The following is a 15998-nucleotide window of genomic DNA, read 5'->3' as shown; positions in this document are numbered from 1 at the left end:
TAAGAAAGCATGTTATTCATGGTTGATAATGCTTATTTGATGTTGCTGCTACTGCAGCTAAGTGCTGTTGGGTAAGTTCTGACTCATAGCAACCCTGCACAGAGTTTCTAAGGAGTGGGTGGTGAGCCTGAACTGCCAACCTTGTGGTTCAAACCAACCTTGCAGTCCAGTGAATTAGCCCGCAGCACCACACACAATCTATTATTTGGCTGAAAGGTGACCTCTAGGAATAGCTTCATTGCTAAGTCAAAGGATACCTTAGGGTGATAGTCTCAGGGGTCTTCAAGTTTCTATTTGTTCAGTAGGTCTGGTCATTTTTTAGGAATCTGAATTTTGTTTGCTATTTTTCTTCCACTCTATCAGGACCTTATGTATTGTGTCCCTGGTCAGAACAGCTGGTAGTGATAGCTGGGCACCATCTAGTTCTTCTGGCCTCAGGTTACAAGTGGCCACAGTTTGTATGGGCTATTAGTCCTGTGGACTACTTTCTTCTTTAAGCCTTTGGTTTCCTTTATTCTCTTCTGTTCTGGACAAGTAGAGACCAATAGTTCTACCTTAGATGACTGCTCAAAATCATAATGTTTAAGAAATAGTAACAATTACATCTCTCTGCCATTTTTAAAAATGAAGACCCAGACATACTAAGATCTCCAGTAGGAAATTAGTTTCCCTGTCTCACAGAGAGCACTTAGTGAGAGTCAGGAAATGTTTTTACTCTATGAAAAGCATATCTTTTTAATATAGATGAGGCAACTTACTTAGGGTCACACAGAGAATAAGGAGAAAAGCTGAGATTTGAATCTGGTCAGTCTATTATCTTAGCTAGTATATGTCTGTGTGTCCTATGACTAATAAATATCAAAACTCAAAACACCTGAGAAAGGAAGAAAATCTTTCCATTGGTTATTGCTGACTCCTTATATTACTACCACTCAGATTCCTCCCAAAATCTTCAAGAGAGGAAACAGAAGTCAGTCACCAAACAAAACATAAAAATTCATGTACATTATATAAAATACTAAATGTTTAATTTTATGTGTTAAATTTTTATAAGACCTTTATCTACTAGCATAAAGCAAAATCTATTTTGGTATACTGATGGTAGAAATGTACATTGTTTTCTTAACAAATATCTGTACTTTCCAAAATTTGCCTTTACAATCAGAGAGAAAAGGAATATATTAAAATTTCACTAAGCAGTCTATGGACGTGTAATATTAATTTTTAATTTATTAGTTCAAGGAATATTAAAGATGTTCATACAGTTTTTTTTTAACTCTTGAGATAAGATGTATACATTCTTAATGTATAGCTCTCATATGATTTTAAAATTCATAGCCAAAGACACCTTAAAGTTCTTAGTGTCTCTACTGAGGCATAAAATTTTGTGACCTTGATGTTGGGATTGGACAAGACTTCTTTGGCAAATAAGAATGCATTTCACAAAACAAGTTTAAGAAACACATTCTAACAATAAATACTACTTTAGTTTTGTGGTATTTATATAATTAAAAATAACCTAAAGGTGCTACTTCAAAATTAATATTTAATTAAAAACATTTGCTAAAGTTTGTCTAAAACACCTTTACTAAAGAAGTTTCAAACCAGTTTTAGCTGCTAGTTACATAAATCATCATGAAACTCCTTTTTTTTGTTTTACAATCTCAACACCAGTTTCTGTCACAGAAAAAAATAAGTGCTTCTGGGATAGACACTAGAACACAAAACACGATTGAGAACTGAAAGGATTGTAAATAACAGCAGCGTATCATTTTGTGTGTGTGTGTGTATTTTATATATATATATGTATGTTGTTGTTGTCAGGTGCCATCGAGTCGGAACCGACTCATAGCGACCCCATGCACAGCAGAACGAAATAATGTCCGATCCTGGGCCAACCTCACCACCGCTGCCACACTTGAGTCCATCAATGATGCCACCTGGCTGATCTATCTCATTGGAGGTCTTCCTCTTTTTCTCTGACCCTCCACCTTACCAGCATGACATCCTTCTTCAGCGACTGTTCCCTCTGGACAATATGTCCAAAGTATGAGAGACAAAGCTTAGCCACCTTGGCCTCCAAAGAGCACTCTGGCTGCACTTCTTCCAAAACAGATCTATTGGTTCTTCTGGCAGTCCATAGAACTTTTAGTATTCTCCTCCAACACCACAACTCAAAGGCATATATATATACACATAAAATTAAAAGTGTTCTATATATGCTATATATTTTAGTATTTTATTAGTAAAAATCAGATATAAATACCTGCTGCTCCAGATTCTTGGCTATAACTAATGGATGAAGAACGTATAGTTCTCAAACGTAAACTCTGGGCTCTCTCCTGTCGGGCAGCATCACAGGTCTGGTTAGGGTGCCAAATCTGTTTACAATGGTAGCAAAACTCTGTTCCACAGCCTTCTCGCCCACAAGTTAATTTTGGACAGCTGGCACATCCAAATGCTATCACAGCATATCTTCACAGAGCAAGAAAAAAGAAAAATTATGTGATGTAAAACGAGACAGTCATTAAAAATATTATCCAACTAAAATGCTATTCCTGTAACACATGTAATTATGAATTTGCAAACATATTTTTAAAATAACTCCTCAGTTATTATCTTGCTATCTGACATTTGTATTTATGACAAAAGTAAAAAAAACTATTATCCAACTATTTTGCGCATTAATGACGTACATATTGCAGTAACGAAGCTGAAATGTGATACATGAGTGATGCTAGCTGTGACAGCTAAGGCTAACAGGTCAGCTTAGCTGGACTCTGATGTGGTCAACCTCCATTTTCACAAAACGACTTGATCTTTGGAACCTATCCATGTTGGTGACTGAGGAGTAGGTATAGTCATAAATCCTAGCACTACCGTACCAATATAACAATAGGAAAAAAATGAGTTCATAAATGAAGACACATAAAATGGCTAAGTAACATTCTTAAAGGTCACCTTTTCATTTTAACTTCTTTCATTTACAAGGGAAAAAATAACATTTAAATCTTGTGCAATATGGTAAAATGAAACTCTTTTGGCACTATGAGAGAGCTTCAAAAAGTCTGTGGGAAAATGCCTTTACCTTTTAATTCTATTTTTCCATAATTTTTTTATGCCCTCCTCATATACTGGTACCACATTTTTTGGAAAACTTTTTGGCAATATATAAAGTGACCGAAATAATTCCACTTCTCGGAGTCTATCACAAAGGATATATAAAAAATACAATAAACTTCCTAAATTATCACAACAAAAAAATGATTTGTGAAATGGCACATTCATTTAATAGATCATTATAGTTCTAATGTTTTGAAAGTAATTTTACGACACAAGAGAATACTCATGATATGCTAAATATGAAAAGCAAGCCACCAAAGTATATATACCTCATCCCAATTTTATAAAAATTACATTAAATTAATATTATATGCACATAGAAAAGACTAGAAGAAATTCATCAAAAACCCTAAACAGTGGTTTTTCTGGTACTAGGGCCTTAATTTTCTTCTTTATATATTTATACATTTCTGATGTTCCACAATTATGTATTATTTTTACAACCACCAAGTTTTTTGTTTTTTTTTTACTATCTATTTCAAAATAATTAACAATTGCCTGCCTAGATTCTTTAATTACATATTGCGCCAACTTGGTGAGCATAGGATATTTGAAGCATCAACTCTCACATTTTTGTTTCGAGGATGTATAGCCAAGTTGGCATTAGTGCCAACAATTTAAAACAGGAAGTTTTCTTTTCTGTCAGATAAAAAATTGAAAGCATCAGATCATGACTACCCCCAATACCTACTCTCTGAATTAAATTTTTTTGAACTTTAAAAACTGGGACTAAAAAATATTCTGGGCATTCTTGGCCCTTTATCTCAGAAAAATGAAAATTTATCCTTACACAAAAATTCGCCATGAATGTTTATAGCAGCTTTATTTGTAATAAACAAAAACTGGAAATCGTTCAGCTGTCCCTCAAGGTGCGTGGTTAAACAGACTTTAGTCCATATACGCCATGCAATAAAAAGGAACACACAACATTCGCAACAACCTGGATTAAACTCCAGGAAAGTATGCTGAGTGTAAAAGGTCATTTTCAAAAGGAAAGGCAAGTGTGGTAGCATTTATACAAAATTTTAGAAATGAAAAACAGACTAGTGGTTACATAAATTAGGGAGGAGGGTAGGGAAGAGGGAAGGACGGATCGCATGAGTAACTGTGGTGGTGAATACATGAATCCACACATAAGGTAAAATTTACAGAACTAAACGCACACATACACACACACACATGACAAGTAAAACTGGGGAAATTTGAATAAGGTTGATTGTTGTTATGGGCCCCGAGTCGATTCCAACTCATAGTGACCCAATGCATAACAAAATAAAACACTATCCGCTCTTGCACCATCCTCATAATCATTGTTACACTTGAGTCCATTGCTGCTGCCACTGTGCTAATCTATCTCACTTGGACTCTTCCTCTTTTATAATGACCCTCCACTTTACCAAGCATGATGCCTTTCTATAAGGGCTGGTCCCTCCTGGTAATATGCATGAAGTATGGAGAGACAAAGTCTCACCGTATTGGCTTCTAAGGATCATTCTTGGCTGCACTTCCTCCATCACAGATTTGTTTATTTTTCTGGCAGTCCATGGTTCTTCCAATATTTTTCTCCAACAGCATAACTCAAATGCATCAATTTTTCTCCGGTCTTCCTTAGTTGTTGTCCAACTTTCACATGAATATAAAAATATCATGGCTTGGGTCAGACACACCTTAGTCCTCTATTAACTTTGCTCTTGAATATTTCAAAGAAGTCTTATGCAGATGATTTGCCTAATGCAATAATACATCATTTGATTTCTTGATTGCTTCTTCCATGAGTATTGATTGTGGATCCAAGCAAAATAGAGTCTTTGACAATTTTAATCTTTTCTCCATTTACCATGAAGTTATTTATTGGTCCAGCTGTGAGGACTTCATTGAGGTACAATCCATACTGAAGGTTGTGGTCTTTGATTTTCATCAGTAAATATTTGTAAGTCCTTTTTGCTTTCAGCAAGCAAGGTTGTGTCATCTGCATATGGCAGGTTGTTAGTTAAAAACTTTTCCTCCAATCCTAATGCCAAGTTCTTCTTCATATAATCCAGCTTTCTCATATTATTTGCTCAGCATACAGACTGAATAAGAAGGGTAAAAAGAATACAACCTTGGTGCACACTTTTCCTGATTTTAAACCATTCAGTATCCCCTTGTTCCGTTACAACAACTGCCTCTTGGTCTATGTACAAGTTCTTAATAAGCACAATCAAGTGTTCTGGAATACCCAGTTTTCACAATGCTATTCTCACAGCCAAAAGCCTTTGCACAGTCCACAAAAGCACACGTTAAGCGTCTTTCTGGTATTCTCTGGTTTCAGACAAGATCCATCTGATATCAGCAATGACATTCCTAGTTTCATGTCCTCTTTTGAATCCTGCTTGAGTTTCTGGCCGTACTCAGTTGATGTACTGTTGCACCCATTTTTGAATTATCTTTAACAAAATTTTACTTGCATGTGATATATATTATTTACTGATTTCTGCATTCCATTGGGTCACCTCTTTGGAATGGGCACAAATCTGGATCTCTTCCAACTAGCTGGTTAGGTAGATGTCTTCCAAATTTCTTGGCACAGATGAGTGAGTGACTCCAGTGTTGCATTAGTTTGTTGAAAGATTTCTATTTGTATTCTGTCGACTCCTGTAGCCTTGTTTTTCACCAATACCTTCATTGTAGCTTGGACTTCTTCCTTCAGGACGATCAGTTCTTGATCATATGCTACTTCATGCAATGGCTGAACACTGACCAAATATTTCTTTTTGGTACAGTGACTGTGTGTATACTTTCCATCTTCTTTTGATGTTTTCTGCATCATTCACCATTTTGCCCATGGAATCCTTGAAGGAAGAGGTAAGAACTAGGCCTTCTAGGGAGAAGGCATTTTTATCAAAAGCAGGACATACACTTCATCTCATACATCCCCCTCATTCCAATTCTTCTTCCCAGTTAAGAACAGATTCTTCCTTCTTAAGCTTTTATTTTTTTAATTTTTTTTTAAAGGAATGCTGTCCTTTAAATAATTCTAATCTACTCTACCTCTCAGATAATATTAAGTCAGAAACTCTGAGATATCTCTAAAAGAAATCTGGTCAAGTAGCACTTTCATCTACACTGAGGGAGAGGAAGTATTTCTCAAGGTGCATTTATGTAAAATTAATGTTATAATGATAAATATCACATGTAAAAAGAAAAACTCATAATTTCACATCTAGATATTTCTGGGAAAAACCCTTTCAAATGTGTTGTACAATTGTTGTTAAGTGCTGTCAAGTCAGTTCTGACCTACAGATATACGGCGATCCTGTATAGGGTTTCCAAGGAGCAGCTGGTGAGCTTGAACCACCAACCTTGCAGTTCAAATGACTCTTTGCAGTCCAAAGCATTAACCCACAGCACCAAGCCAGGACTCTAATGAAAGGGGTTAAATTGTACCTACATGCCTATGGTCCTAATACTGTAAGCATTTCTGTGAATGACAGCCAACTAATCAACTATCTAACAACATACTTTAAGCCAGATTCAGGCAATAAATGCAGTTTAAAATTTTAAATATCCTACTGTGGGCCTGAAGATTTTATTATGTTCTGAGAGATGGGAGTTTTGACTTTTGTTCACTATTAAATCCCCAGTACTTAGCACACAGGATAAAGAGCGTTGAGAACTCTGTAAAGCATACGGCAAAACTCTCTATAGACAAGTGTCCAGATACTTATTATTTAATCACTGGAACAATAAAAAGTTATTTTACTTAACAATAATTATTCTAGAAACATTAAAGATCTAAGTCACTTAATCCTGATTAAAAGTCAACTTTGTACATATTTATGCTAAGTAAAATGGTAAAATTTAAATGAAGGCTTATGTATATTTTGGTTTTAAAAGTATACATGTAAGTGTTAATGTTACTGGGTGACATTTTCTATATAAAATAATCATATAACCTATAATGTCAATGAGTATATAAAAACATGCTTTCATCCTAGACAGCCGGAATTAATCAACTACAAATGAAAATACAAAGATAAAAGCAATTTTACAAGTTTTATTTTCCTGTTTTTTGTAGCCTACACAACCATCAATACAAAAATTATGAATGGCCAAATTAATTAAGGACAGTTTCTTTGTTAAACTTTTATAATAATCAATTTTTTATAACAAAAGAATCTTTTGAAGGTAAGTGTTTGTATTATTCTATATTTTAATTAATACTTAAGCTACTGGTTTCTAAATATTTCGAATTCTAGGCCATTTTTTTATAACAATAAAGCCTCATGAGGAAAAAATGTGCAAAAGTATCCCAAATGAGCTTCTGAAATTAAAAAAAATTTTAACTAGAAATATGTCATGCATACAAAAGACTTTATAAACTAGATCCCGGTACCCTACCATTTTACCCTTTATGAAAATGTTCTTACATAAATGCAAAGAACAAAAAAATGGAATAAGATAGGATTCCTGCTTTTAACTAACTATGCCAGAAACATGGCATGAACTCAATATACAAGTCTGTCCTATACAGGGTAGTTATGAATCGGAACTGACTTGATGAAACTTAACAACAACATTGAATAAACAAATTATCTGGCTGGCATGTTAAGGAGTTTTGACAGCATAGTGGATTATGAGGTGGGCTGTTAACTGCAAGGTCAGCAGTTCGAACATACAGTCGCTCTGTGAGAGAAAGATGAGGCTTCCAGTTCCCATAAAGATTTATAACCTCAGAAGCCCCAAACAGACTGGATATGAGTCGGAACTGACAATGGCTCACAACCACCTCCATGCACCTGGCATGTTAAGATGTTTCTTTTGAACAACAGTGATCAAATTCTTTATCTGTGAAGGAAAATATTTAATTCAAGAAAAAAACAACAACAATATTTTCTTACCCACAGTCTGGTGCAGGACACCACCTACAATCCGGATCTGCAACAAGCCACCGTCTAAGCATAAATTCTTCGTATTTTTCCATTAAGATATCATCACTTAATATCAAGCGAATATCATGGGGATTAAATCGTTCAGTACATTCTGGGCAACTGATATTTACTCTGCTTTCAGAGATTTCTATCCTTAGATATTGTCGTAAGCAATCCACACAAGATCTATGATGACAAGTCATTATCTCAGGAAATCGGTCTTTAGAATGCCGCAGAAGGCACAAAGGGCACTCTATAAAGTCTCCAATTTGTTTGCTGATGGAAGTTAGTCCATTGTCAGAGGAGGTATTTGTAGAAAAAATGGAGTTCTTATCAGTACACATTTCAGAATGAATACTTTCAATACTTGCAATTCCATCCACGCCGCCATTTAGCTCCCTTGATTTACGTTTGTTATCCTTTTTCCTCCGAAACAGAGAGCCTATTGAAATTCTTCTTTTTTTGGGCGCCTTTTTGACTGAAGGCAAGCTCACAGATGAAGTAGAAGATTGCAGATCTCGATCTGAACCCATTTGCCGATGTAAACTCATGGCTAAAATGCTCATTAGAACTGAGTCAGGGTCAGTGTTTACACACAGCCCTTCATTATAGTGAGAGATAAAACCGGTTTCTTGGTCTTGCATTCAGATTAAGTTATGATGTAGGATAATCATATTTGGTTTCTTTAGAGAATCCTTGAAAAAGTTGATTAACAGAAGACTGTTATCAAAGATGTCCTGGAAAACAAAAACAAAAACAAATCAAGACCCTTAATGATATTCTTAATATGCAGGTTTTAGAAATTTACAGGTTTACTATGAAATTTCACACAAGTGTGCTCTTCAGTGATAAGCTAGGTTTTGTTTTGTTTTAAAACTAATGCTGAAATAGCAATTAAGAAATTTCTACTTTGATCTGATCTACATGCGAATTATAAAATGTATATCTAGCCCTCCCCCCTGTCAGTTAGTCACACTGTAGTGGCTTATGTGTTGCTGTGATGCTAGGAGCTATGCCACTCTGTTTGAAATACTGGCAGGGTCATTCACTGTGTATAGGTTTCAGCGGAGCTTCGAGACAAAGACAAGACTAGAAAGACAGAGAGGTAGTCCACTGCTGAGTGATTAGCCACCAAAAACCTTATGAACAGCACCAGCACACTGTCTGATACTGTGCCAGAAGATGAGTCCCTCAGGTTGGAAGGCACTTACAATATGACTGGGGGAAGAGCTGCTTCCTCAAAGAAGACACGACCTATTATGATATGGATAGAGTAAAGCTTCTGGAACCTTCATTTGCAAATGGGGCATAACTCAAAATGAGAAGAAACACCTGCAAACATCCATTATTAATCAGAATGTGAAATGTTCTGTATGTATCAAAATATGTATCAAGGAAAATAGGAAACTGTAAAAAATAAAACGGAATGCATAAAGATCAATGCCCTAGGTACCAGTGAACTGAAATGGACTGGTATTGACAATTTAGAATCAGAAAATCATATGATTTACTATGGCCAGAATGGCAAATTGAAGAGGACTGGTGTCACTACTTTTATCGTTAAAAAGAGCATCTCCACAAGAACACCCACACTTGCAGATAACACCCATTTGACCTGGCTTCAATGACTGGATGATCAGAGCTCAAATAGAAGAAAGAGGAAAAAAGAGTAATTTGATACAATTTGATGAACTTGACCTACAATGGATGCAGTGGCTCAAAAAAGGGAACAAATCTTTACAGTGAGGATCATTCCCACCCCCTCCATACACAGAGTAGCCTGGGATGGGCAACTTAGACACTGGCTACCCAAAATGGGAGGTTACAAAGGCAAGAAGTGACTTGCTTACAAGCTTTCAAGAGGGAGCCTAGATCCAGAGGGCATGGAGGAAAGCAGAATCTCCACTGAGTAATATCCAATCTGTTTAAGTGGGGCTGATGAAAGGAGACGCAGATAGGTCTCCTGTGATACGATAGTGAATAACTGTTATCAGGACTGATTGTGAGGGTTGGAAATGTAATGGTAGACGTTTTGTAGCAAGATGGGGAGTGATTAACTTTGCAGTCTAGGAGTGGAGGTCCCTTGGACCATGAAGGGAGAAGAGCAGAGAGCAGGACCCTACCCTGAGAAGCAGTGATGCCTGAGATGGAGGCAGAGACGATGACGTGGAAAGATGGAGCAGCTGGGGACTTTAAATCCAGAGAGGGAGAGGGGCTGTGTGCTGATGACCAGAGGAGCAGAGGGGGCCAAACTTGTAGGAGATACCCTTTGGTTGGTTGATGATGCATGGATGGGATTGTAACCATGGCAATGAAACGATATACGATAGGATAAATGTAAAACTGCTGTTCACCTATGTAAACTATCACATAATTCACAATAAAACATTAAAACAAAAAAGAGCATCTCAAGACTTATCTTAAAGTACAATGCTGTCTGTAAATCCATTAATACCTACAAGGAGACCAGTTAATACCACTATTATTCAAATTTACAAACCAACCACTAAAGCCAGTGATGATGAGATTTAAGAATTCTACCAACTTCTTCAGTCTGAAATTAAGCATGCAATGAAGATGCACTGATAATTTTTCCATTTTGTAATTCGACAGTTGGAAACAAAGAGGTTGGATCAGTAGTTAGAAAATATGGCCTTGGCGATAGAAAGCATGCTGGATATCACATGAAAGAATTGTACATGACCAATGACTTGTTCATTGCAAGTACCTTTCTGAAACAACATGAAAAGTGAACATACCATACCCATGGACCTCACCAGATAGAACACACATGAAACAGACTGACTAACTCTGTGGGAAGAAAGGATGAAGAAGCTCAATTGTTGTTAAGTGCAGTTGAGTACGTTTCCAACTCATAGCGACCCTGTGTAGGGTTTTTCCCAGGAGTGGCTGGCGAGTATGAACTGACAACTTTTGCTGTTCAAAAGTGGTCTAGTGCTTATCCTACAGTGCTATGCCAGGACTGCAGAAGATGAATAGCATCAGCCAAAACAAAAGCTGACTATGTAAGACACCATCAACAGCTCATAGGTAAGTCCAGACTGAAGCGGAAGAAATATTAAAACAAGTCCACAAGAGCCAATATATGATCTTCAGTATGTTGTTGTTGTTATGTGCCGGCGAGTCGGTACCGACCCATAGTGACCCAATACAGGGTTTCTAAGGCTGTAAATCTCTACTTCCAAGGCAGAAAGCCTCATCTTTCTCCCATAGAACAGCTGGTAGTTTCAAACTGCTGACTGACCTTAAGGTTCAGAGCCCGATTCGTAACCACTACACTACCAGAGCTCCTTATATTGCACCTAAATTTAGAGACCATGTCAAGGTCATATTTGATGCATCTGACAATAATGACAAAAGACTAGAAGAGTTGTAGAATGGCATCAAGAACATCATACAGGATAAGAGCAAAAGGTCTTTAAAAAGACAGGAAAATAAGACAAGACCAAAACAGATTCAGAAGAGGCTCTGAAATGTGCTCTTGAATGTAGAGAAACTAAAGCAATGGGAAGAAATAAGGAAGTAAAAGAGCTGAACAGAAAAATGTGAAGGGCAGCCCAAGAAGACAAAGTCAAGTATTATATGAAATGCGTAAAGACCCGGATATACAAAACAAAATGGGAAGAACACAGCATTTCTCAAGCTGAAAGAACTGAAAAAATTAAGCCTTGGGTTATAATACTGATGGATTCTATGGGAGTCCTGGTATGGAACTGCAGGATAAGCATTGGACTGCTGTTACCTAAAGATTGGCAGTTCAATTCTACCGTCCACTCCTCGGTAACCCTATACAGAGTTGCTATGAGTTGAAACCAACTCGACAGCACTTAGCAACACCACCAACAACAGGGGAAAATATTGAATGATGCAGAAAGCATCAAAAGAAGATGGAAGGGATACACAGAGTCACTATACCAAACAAAACAAAAACTGGCCAGTGCTCAACCATTTCAAGTAGCATATAATCAAAACCCGATGGTACTAAAGAAAGAAATCTAAGCTGCACAAAAGGTACTGGTGAAAAACAAGGATCCAGGAATAGATGGAATAACAAAGTGAACCACCGTTTCAACTAACTGATGTTGCGCTGGAGGCATTCACTCGCTTATGCCAAGAAATTTGAAAGACCTGGCCTACTGATTGGAAGGGATCCATATTTGTGCCCATTCTAGAGAAATGGAATGTGGAAATCATTGAACAATATCATTACTACTACATGCCAATAAAATCTTGCTAAAGGTAATTAAAAAAACAGTTGCAGCAATACATTGACAGGGAGCTGCCAGAAATTCAAATCAAACTATGGATAACACTGCAAAGAATGGGTGTTCCATAACACTTCATTGTACTCATAAGGAACCCGTATATAGATGAAGAGGCAATTGTTTGTAACAGAACAAGGAAAAATGAATGGTTTAAAATTAGGAAAGGTGAGCATGAAGGTTGTATTCTTTCAACATATTTATTCAATTTGTATGCAGAGCTGAGCAAATAATCCAAGAAGCTAGATTATATAAGAATATGGCATCAGGGGCAACTTGGACATTGGCTACCCAAAATGTGGGGGGCTAGAAAAGACAGGAAGTGCCTAGCTTACAAGATTTCAAGAGGGAACCTAGATCCAGAGGGCGCAGAGAAAGGTAGACTCGCCATTGAGTAGTATCCAATCTGTCTGGGCGGGGCTGATAAAAGGAGATGCAGATAGGTCTCCTGTGATACAATAGTGAAAAATTGTTATCAGGACTGACTGTGAGGGTTGGAAATGTAAAGGTAGACATTTTGTAGCAAAAGGAGGGGAGACTACTTTGTAGTCTAGGAGCAGAGGTCCCTGGGGTCATCAACGGAGAAGAGCGGAGAGCAGGACCCTACCCAGAGAAGCAGTGACACCAGAGATGGAGGCAGAGATGGAGTGGCTGGGGATTTTAGACCCATAGAGGGAGAGGGGCTGTATATGCTGACGACAGGGGTGGGGGTTGGTGGGGGGGGGCAGGCTTGCAGGGTATGCCTTTTGGTTGGTTGATGATGCTTGGAGGGGATTATAACCATGGCAATGAAACGATATACGATAGGATGAATGTAAAGCTGATGTTTTGCCATGTAAACTATCACATAATTCACAATAAAACATCAGGACTAGAGGAAGACTCATTGACAACCTGAGCTATGCAGATGATAAACCTTGCTTTTCTGGAATTGAAGAAGACTCGAAATACTTACTGTTGATCAAAGACTACAGTCTTCAGTGTGGCTTGAATCTCAATGTAAAAAAAACAAAGTCCTCACAATTGAACCAATCATGATAAATGAAGAAAAGACTGAAGTTGCCAAAGACTTCATTTTGCTTGGATCCACAAACAACACTCATGGAAGCAGCAGTCAAGAAATCGAATGACGTATTGCATTAGGCTACACAAGACTTCTTTAAAAAAGCGTTGAGTTTTGTTTTAAGGACTCAGGTATGCCTGACCCAATCATTCACCTAGTATGCATGTGAAAGTTGGATCATGAAAATGGAAAACTGTAGAAGAACCAATGTATTTGAATTACAGTTGGCAAAGAGTACTGAAAAGTACCACAGCCTGACAAAAGAACAAGCAAATCTGTCTTGGAAGAAGTACAACCAGAATGCTTCTTAAATGTGAGGATGGCAAGACTTTGTCTCTCCTTCTTTGAACATGTTATCAGAAGGACCAGATCCTGGAGAAGGATGTCATGCTGGTAAAGAGGAACATCAGTGAAAAAGAGGAAACCCCACCCCCCCCACCCCAAGGAGATGGGACTGACCCAGCGGCAGAAGCAATGGGCTCAAACATAACAATAATTGTGAGTATGGCACAGGACCAGGCAGTGTTTCATTCTGTTATGCATAGAATCTCTGTGAATCAGAGTTAACTAGAGGGCACCTAATAACAACATGCAAATACTAACGGCTAAAAAGGGCCCACAGAATCTTGAAGAAGAATCAAGTGGTAGTGGGAGGAGTGGGAAGCGTCTTACATTGACAGATCTAATGACTTCTTATAAAATTGAAGTAATTTGGACAGCGTGGTATGTCACAAGGAATGAGACAAAGACCAGTGAGCAACATATATGAACTGATTTATGACAAAGATGACATTACTGAGCGCTAAGGAAGGAGTCCTGGTGTAGTGCTGTAGGATAAGCACCAAACTACAAGGTCACTGGAATTAATTGCAAGGTCTGTGGTTCAAACTCACCAGCCGCTCCTTGGAAACCCTATATAGGGTCGCTATGAGTTCGAGCTGACGCAACAGCACTTAACAACTGTAAGAAAAGAATGGTCTTAAAATATGAACTAGGTTCTACGGGCTATCCACCTGAGAAAAGAAACCTAACCTATAGCCCTCCCCCATGCATAAAAATCAATTTCAGATAGTTCTTAGATCTAAATGTGATAAATGAAACCAGAAAGCTTCTAGAAGACAATGTAAGAGAATATTTCAAAGAAAAGTTTTATTAAACAGAATATGCAAACCATTAATCATAAAAGAAAAGGTTGATAAACTGGAAAACAATAAAATCAACAATATTAAGAGAGAAGACATTTGGCACTACAGTGCAGTAAATTACTTCATATGGCTCTTCTACCCATAGCCATTGCAACTCCCACTAAATGACTTTTTTTCCCATAGGGGATCTGGGTTAGAGAAGATGGGGAAAGATGCTGAAATGGTGATTGCTAACAGGCTTAACTGTGATTGTCAAAACTTCGAACTCTAACATCGTGGTGTAAAATGAGCCAGCTCAAAAGCAAGAGTGGGGGAATCTCACTTTAAACAAGAAGGAGAGAGAAGAGCCTGGAGTAGAGCATGACTTTAGGACTTCAAGATCCCTGCACACTGAACCTCCCTTACCCAGGAGGTAGAGCTGTGATATCAGAGGAACTTCAGTGGAATGGCAACAGCAGTACTAAGAACCAGAGAATGAGACAGAGTGGTGGGCTTCCTAGCCTAGACAGAGAGAAAGCTTTGTGCCTTTGGACAGGTGGCTCATTTGAAGATAGGGGTGCCTCCAAGCACTTAATTGGGGAGGTAGGGCTTTAGGAGGTGAAGCGTAGAGTGCCTCCAGACTGAGGCTTTTAGTGGCGTATCCTTTGGGCATTTATCAGCAGTCTTAAAAAACTTTAACATTGTTTGAACAGGGAAGAGGCCAAGGGGCCACGTGGCTAAGAGGCCAAAGACCAGAGAAAGGTGTGCCTACTGGAACTATTGAGAAGAGGCTTTCTGACTCAAAGAACTGTGCCCCAAGAACTTCTGATCTGGAAATGTAACCTGTTATCTTCCCTAATAAATTCCCTAACTGTGAACATTGTCTCAGAGTTCTGTGTGATCACTGCAATGAATCACCATACTGGGTTGCTATGGGTCGGAACCAACTGGACAGCACTTAACAATGGGAGAATCAGCTGGTGTCAGACTTAGTAAAGCCGTTGGAGAGTAGTGGCATGCCTGACCCCAGCCTCATAGGAAATCACCCTTGGGTTGATGCAGAGTTTGACTATCCTTGTCCCTGGTTCCAGTTCATACATACATGGGTTTATTCCAAACAAAATGTGTTTAAATATGTCTCTGCAATCAATGGATGACTGCTGACAAGTTCTCTCAGTAATACACTTGTCTTGTTGTTAGGCACTCGAGAGGTCAGCTCAGGTTATGTGCTTTTTCCAATTCCAAAGTAATCTTGATATTCTCAAAAGACACAGGATGATAATGGGGACTTCTAAAGATGTTTTAAGAAACCTGAAAACTATTGATGACATAAAGGCCAGGCAAGTTGCACAGGGCATTTTTTTCCAATGAACAATGTATCGACTCCTCCTTTAAGGGTAACAAGGGCTGTCCCACAAGAATTTCACTGGGAAACTTTACCCTGTCTACCCTCCAGCCCTGTCTTGATTCTTCAGACTTCTTTTTTGCTTCCCAA

General features: G+C 38.0%; 1 protein-coding gene across 1 annotated transcript in view; it reads right to left on the bottom strand.

The window, feature by feature from the left end:
- Window positions 1-15998, bottom strand: part of RNF19A (ring finger protein 19A, RBR E3 ubiquitin protein ligase) — a 58362-nt gene that overhangs the window by 24152 nt on the left and 18212 nt on the right. The window contains exons 2-3 of the mRNA XM_006859180.1: window positions 8004-8770; window positions 2267-2475 (exon numbers count right to left, since the gene is read on the bottom strand). Of these exons, the coding sequence (XP_006859242.1) occupies window positions 2267-2475; window positions 8004-8677 (883 nt within the window). The 5' untranslated portion in view covers window positions 8678-8770. The remainder of the gene's footprint in view (window positions 1-2266; window positions 2476-8003; window positions 8771-15998) is intronic.

This window comes from Chrysochloris asiatica, unplaced genomic scaffold (assembly GCF_000296735.1).
Source record: "Chrysochloris asiatica unplaced genomic scaffold, ChrAsi1.0 scaffold00031, whole genome shotgun sequence".
NCBI lineage: Eukaryota > Metazoa > Chordata > Mammalia > Afrosoricida > Chrysochloridae > Chrysochloris > Chrysochloris asiatica.
Note: the sequence above shows the minus strand (reverse complement) of the source record. Positions and strands in the feature narration are given on the sequence as shown.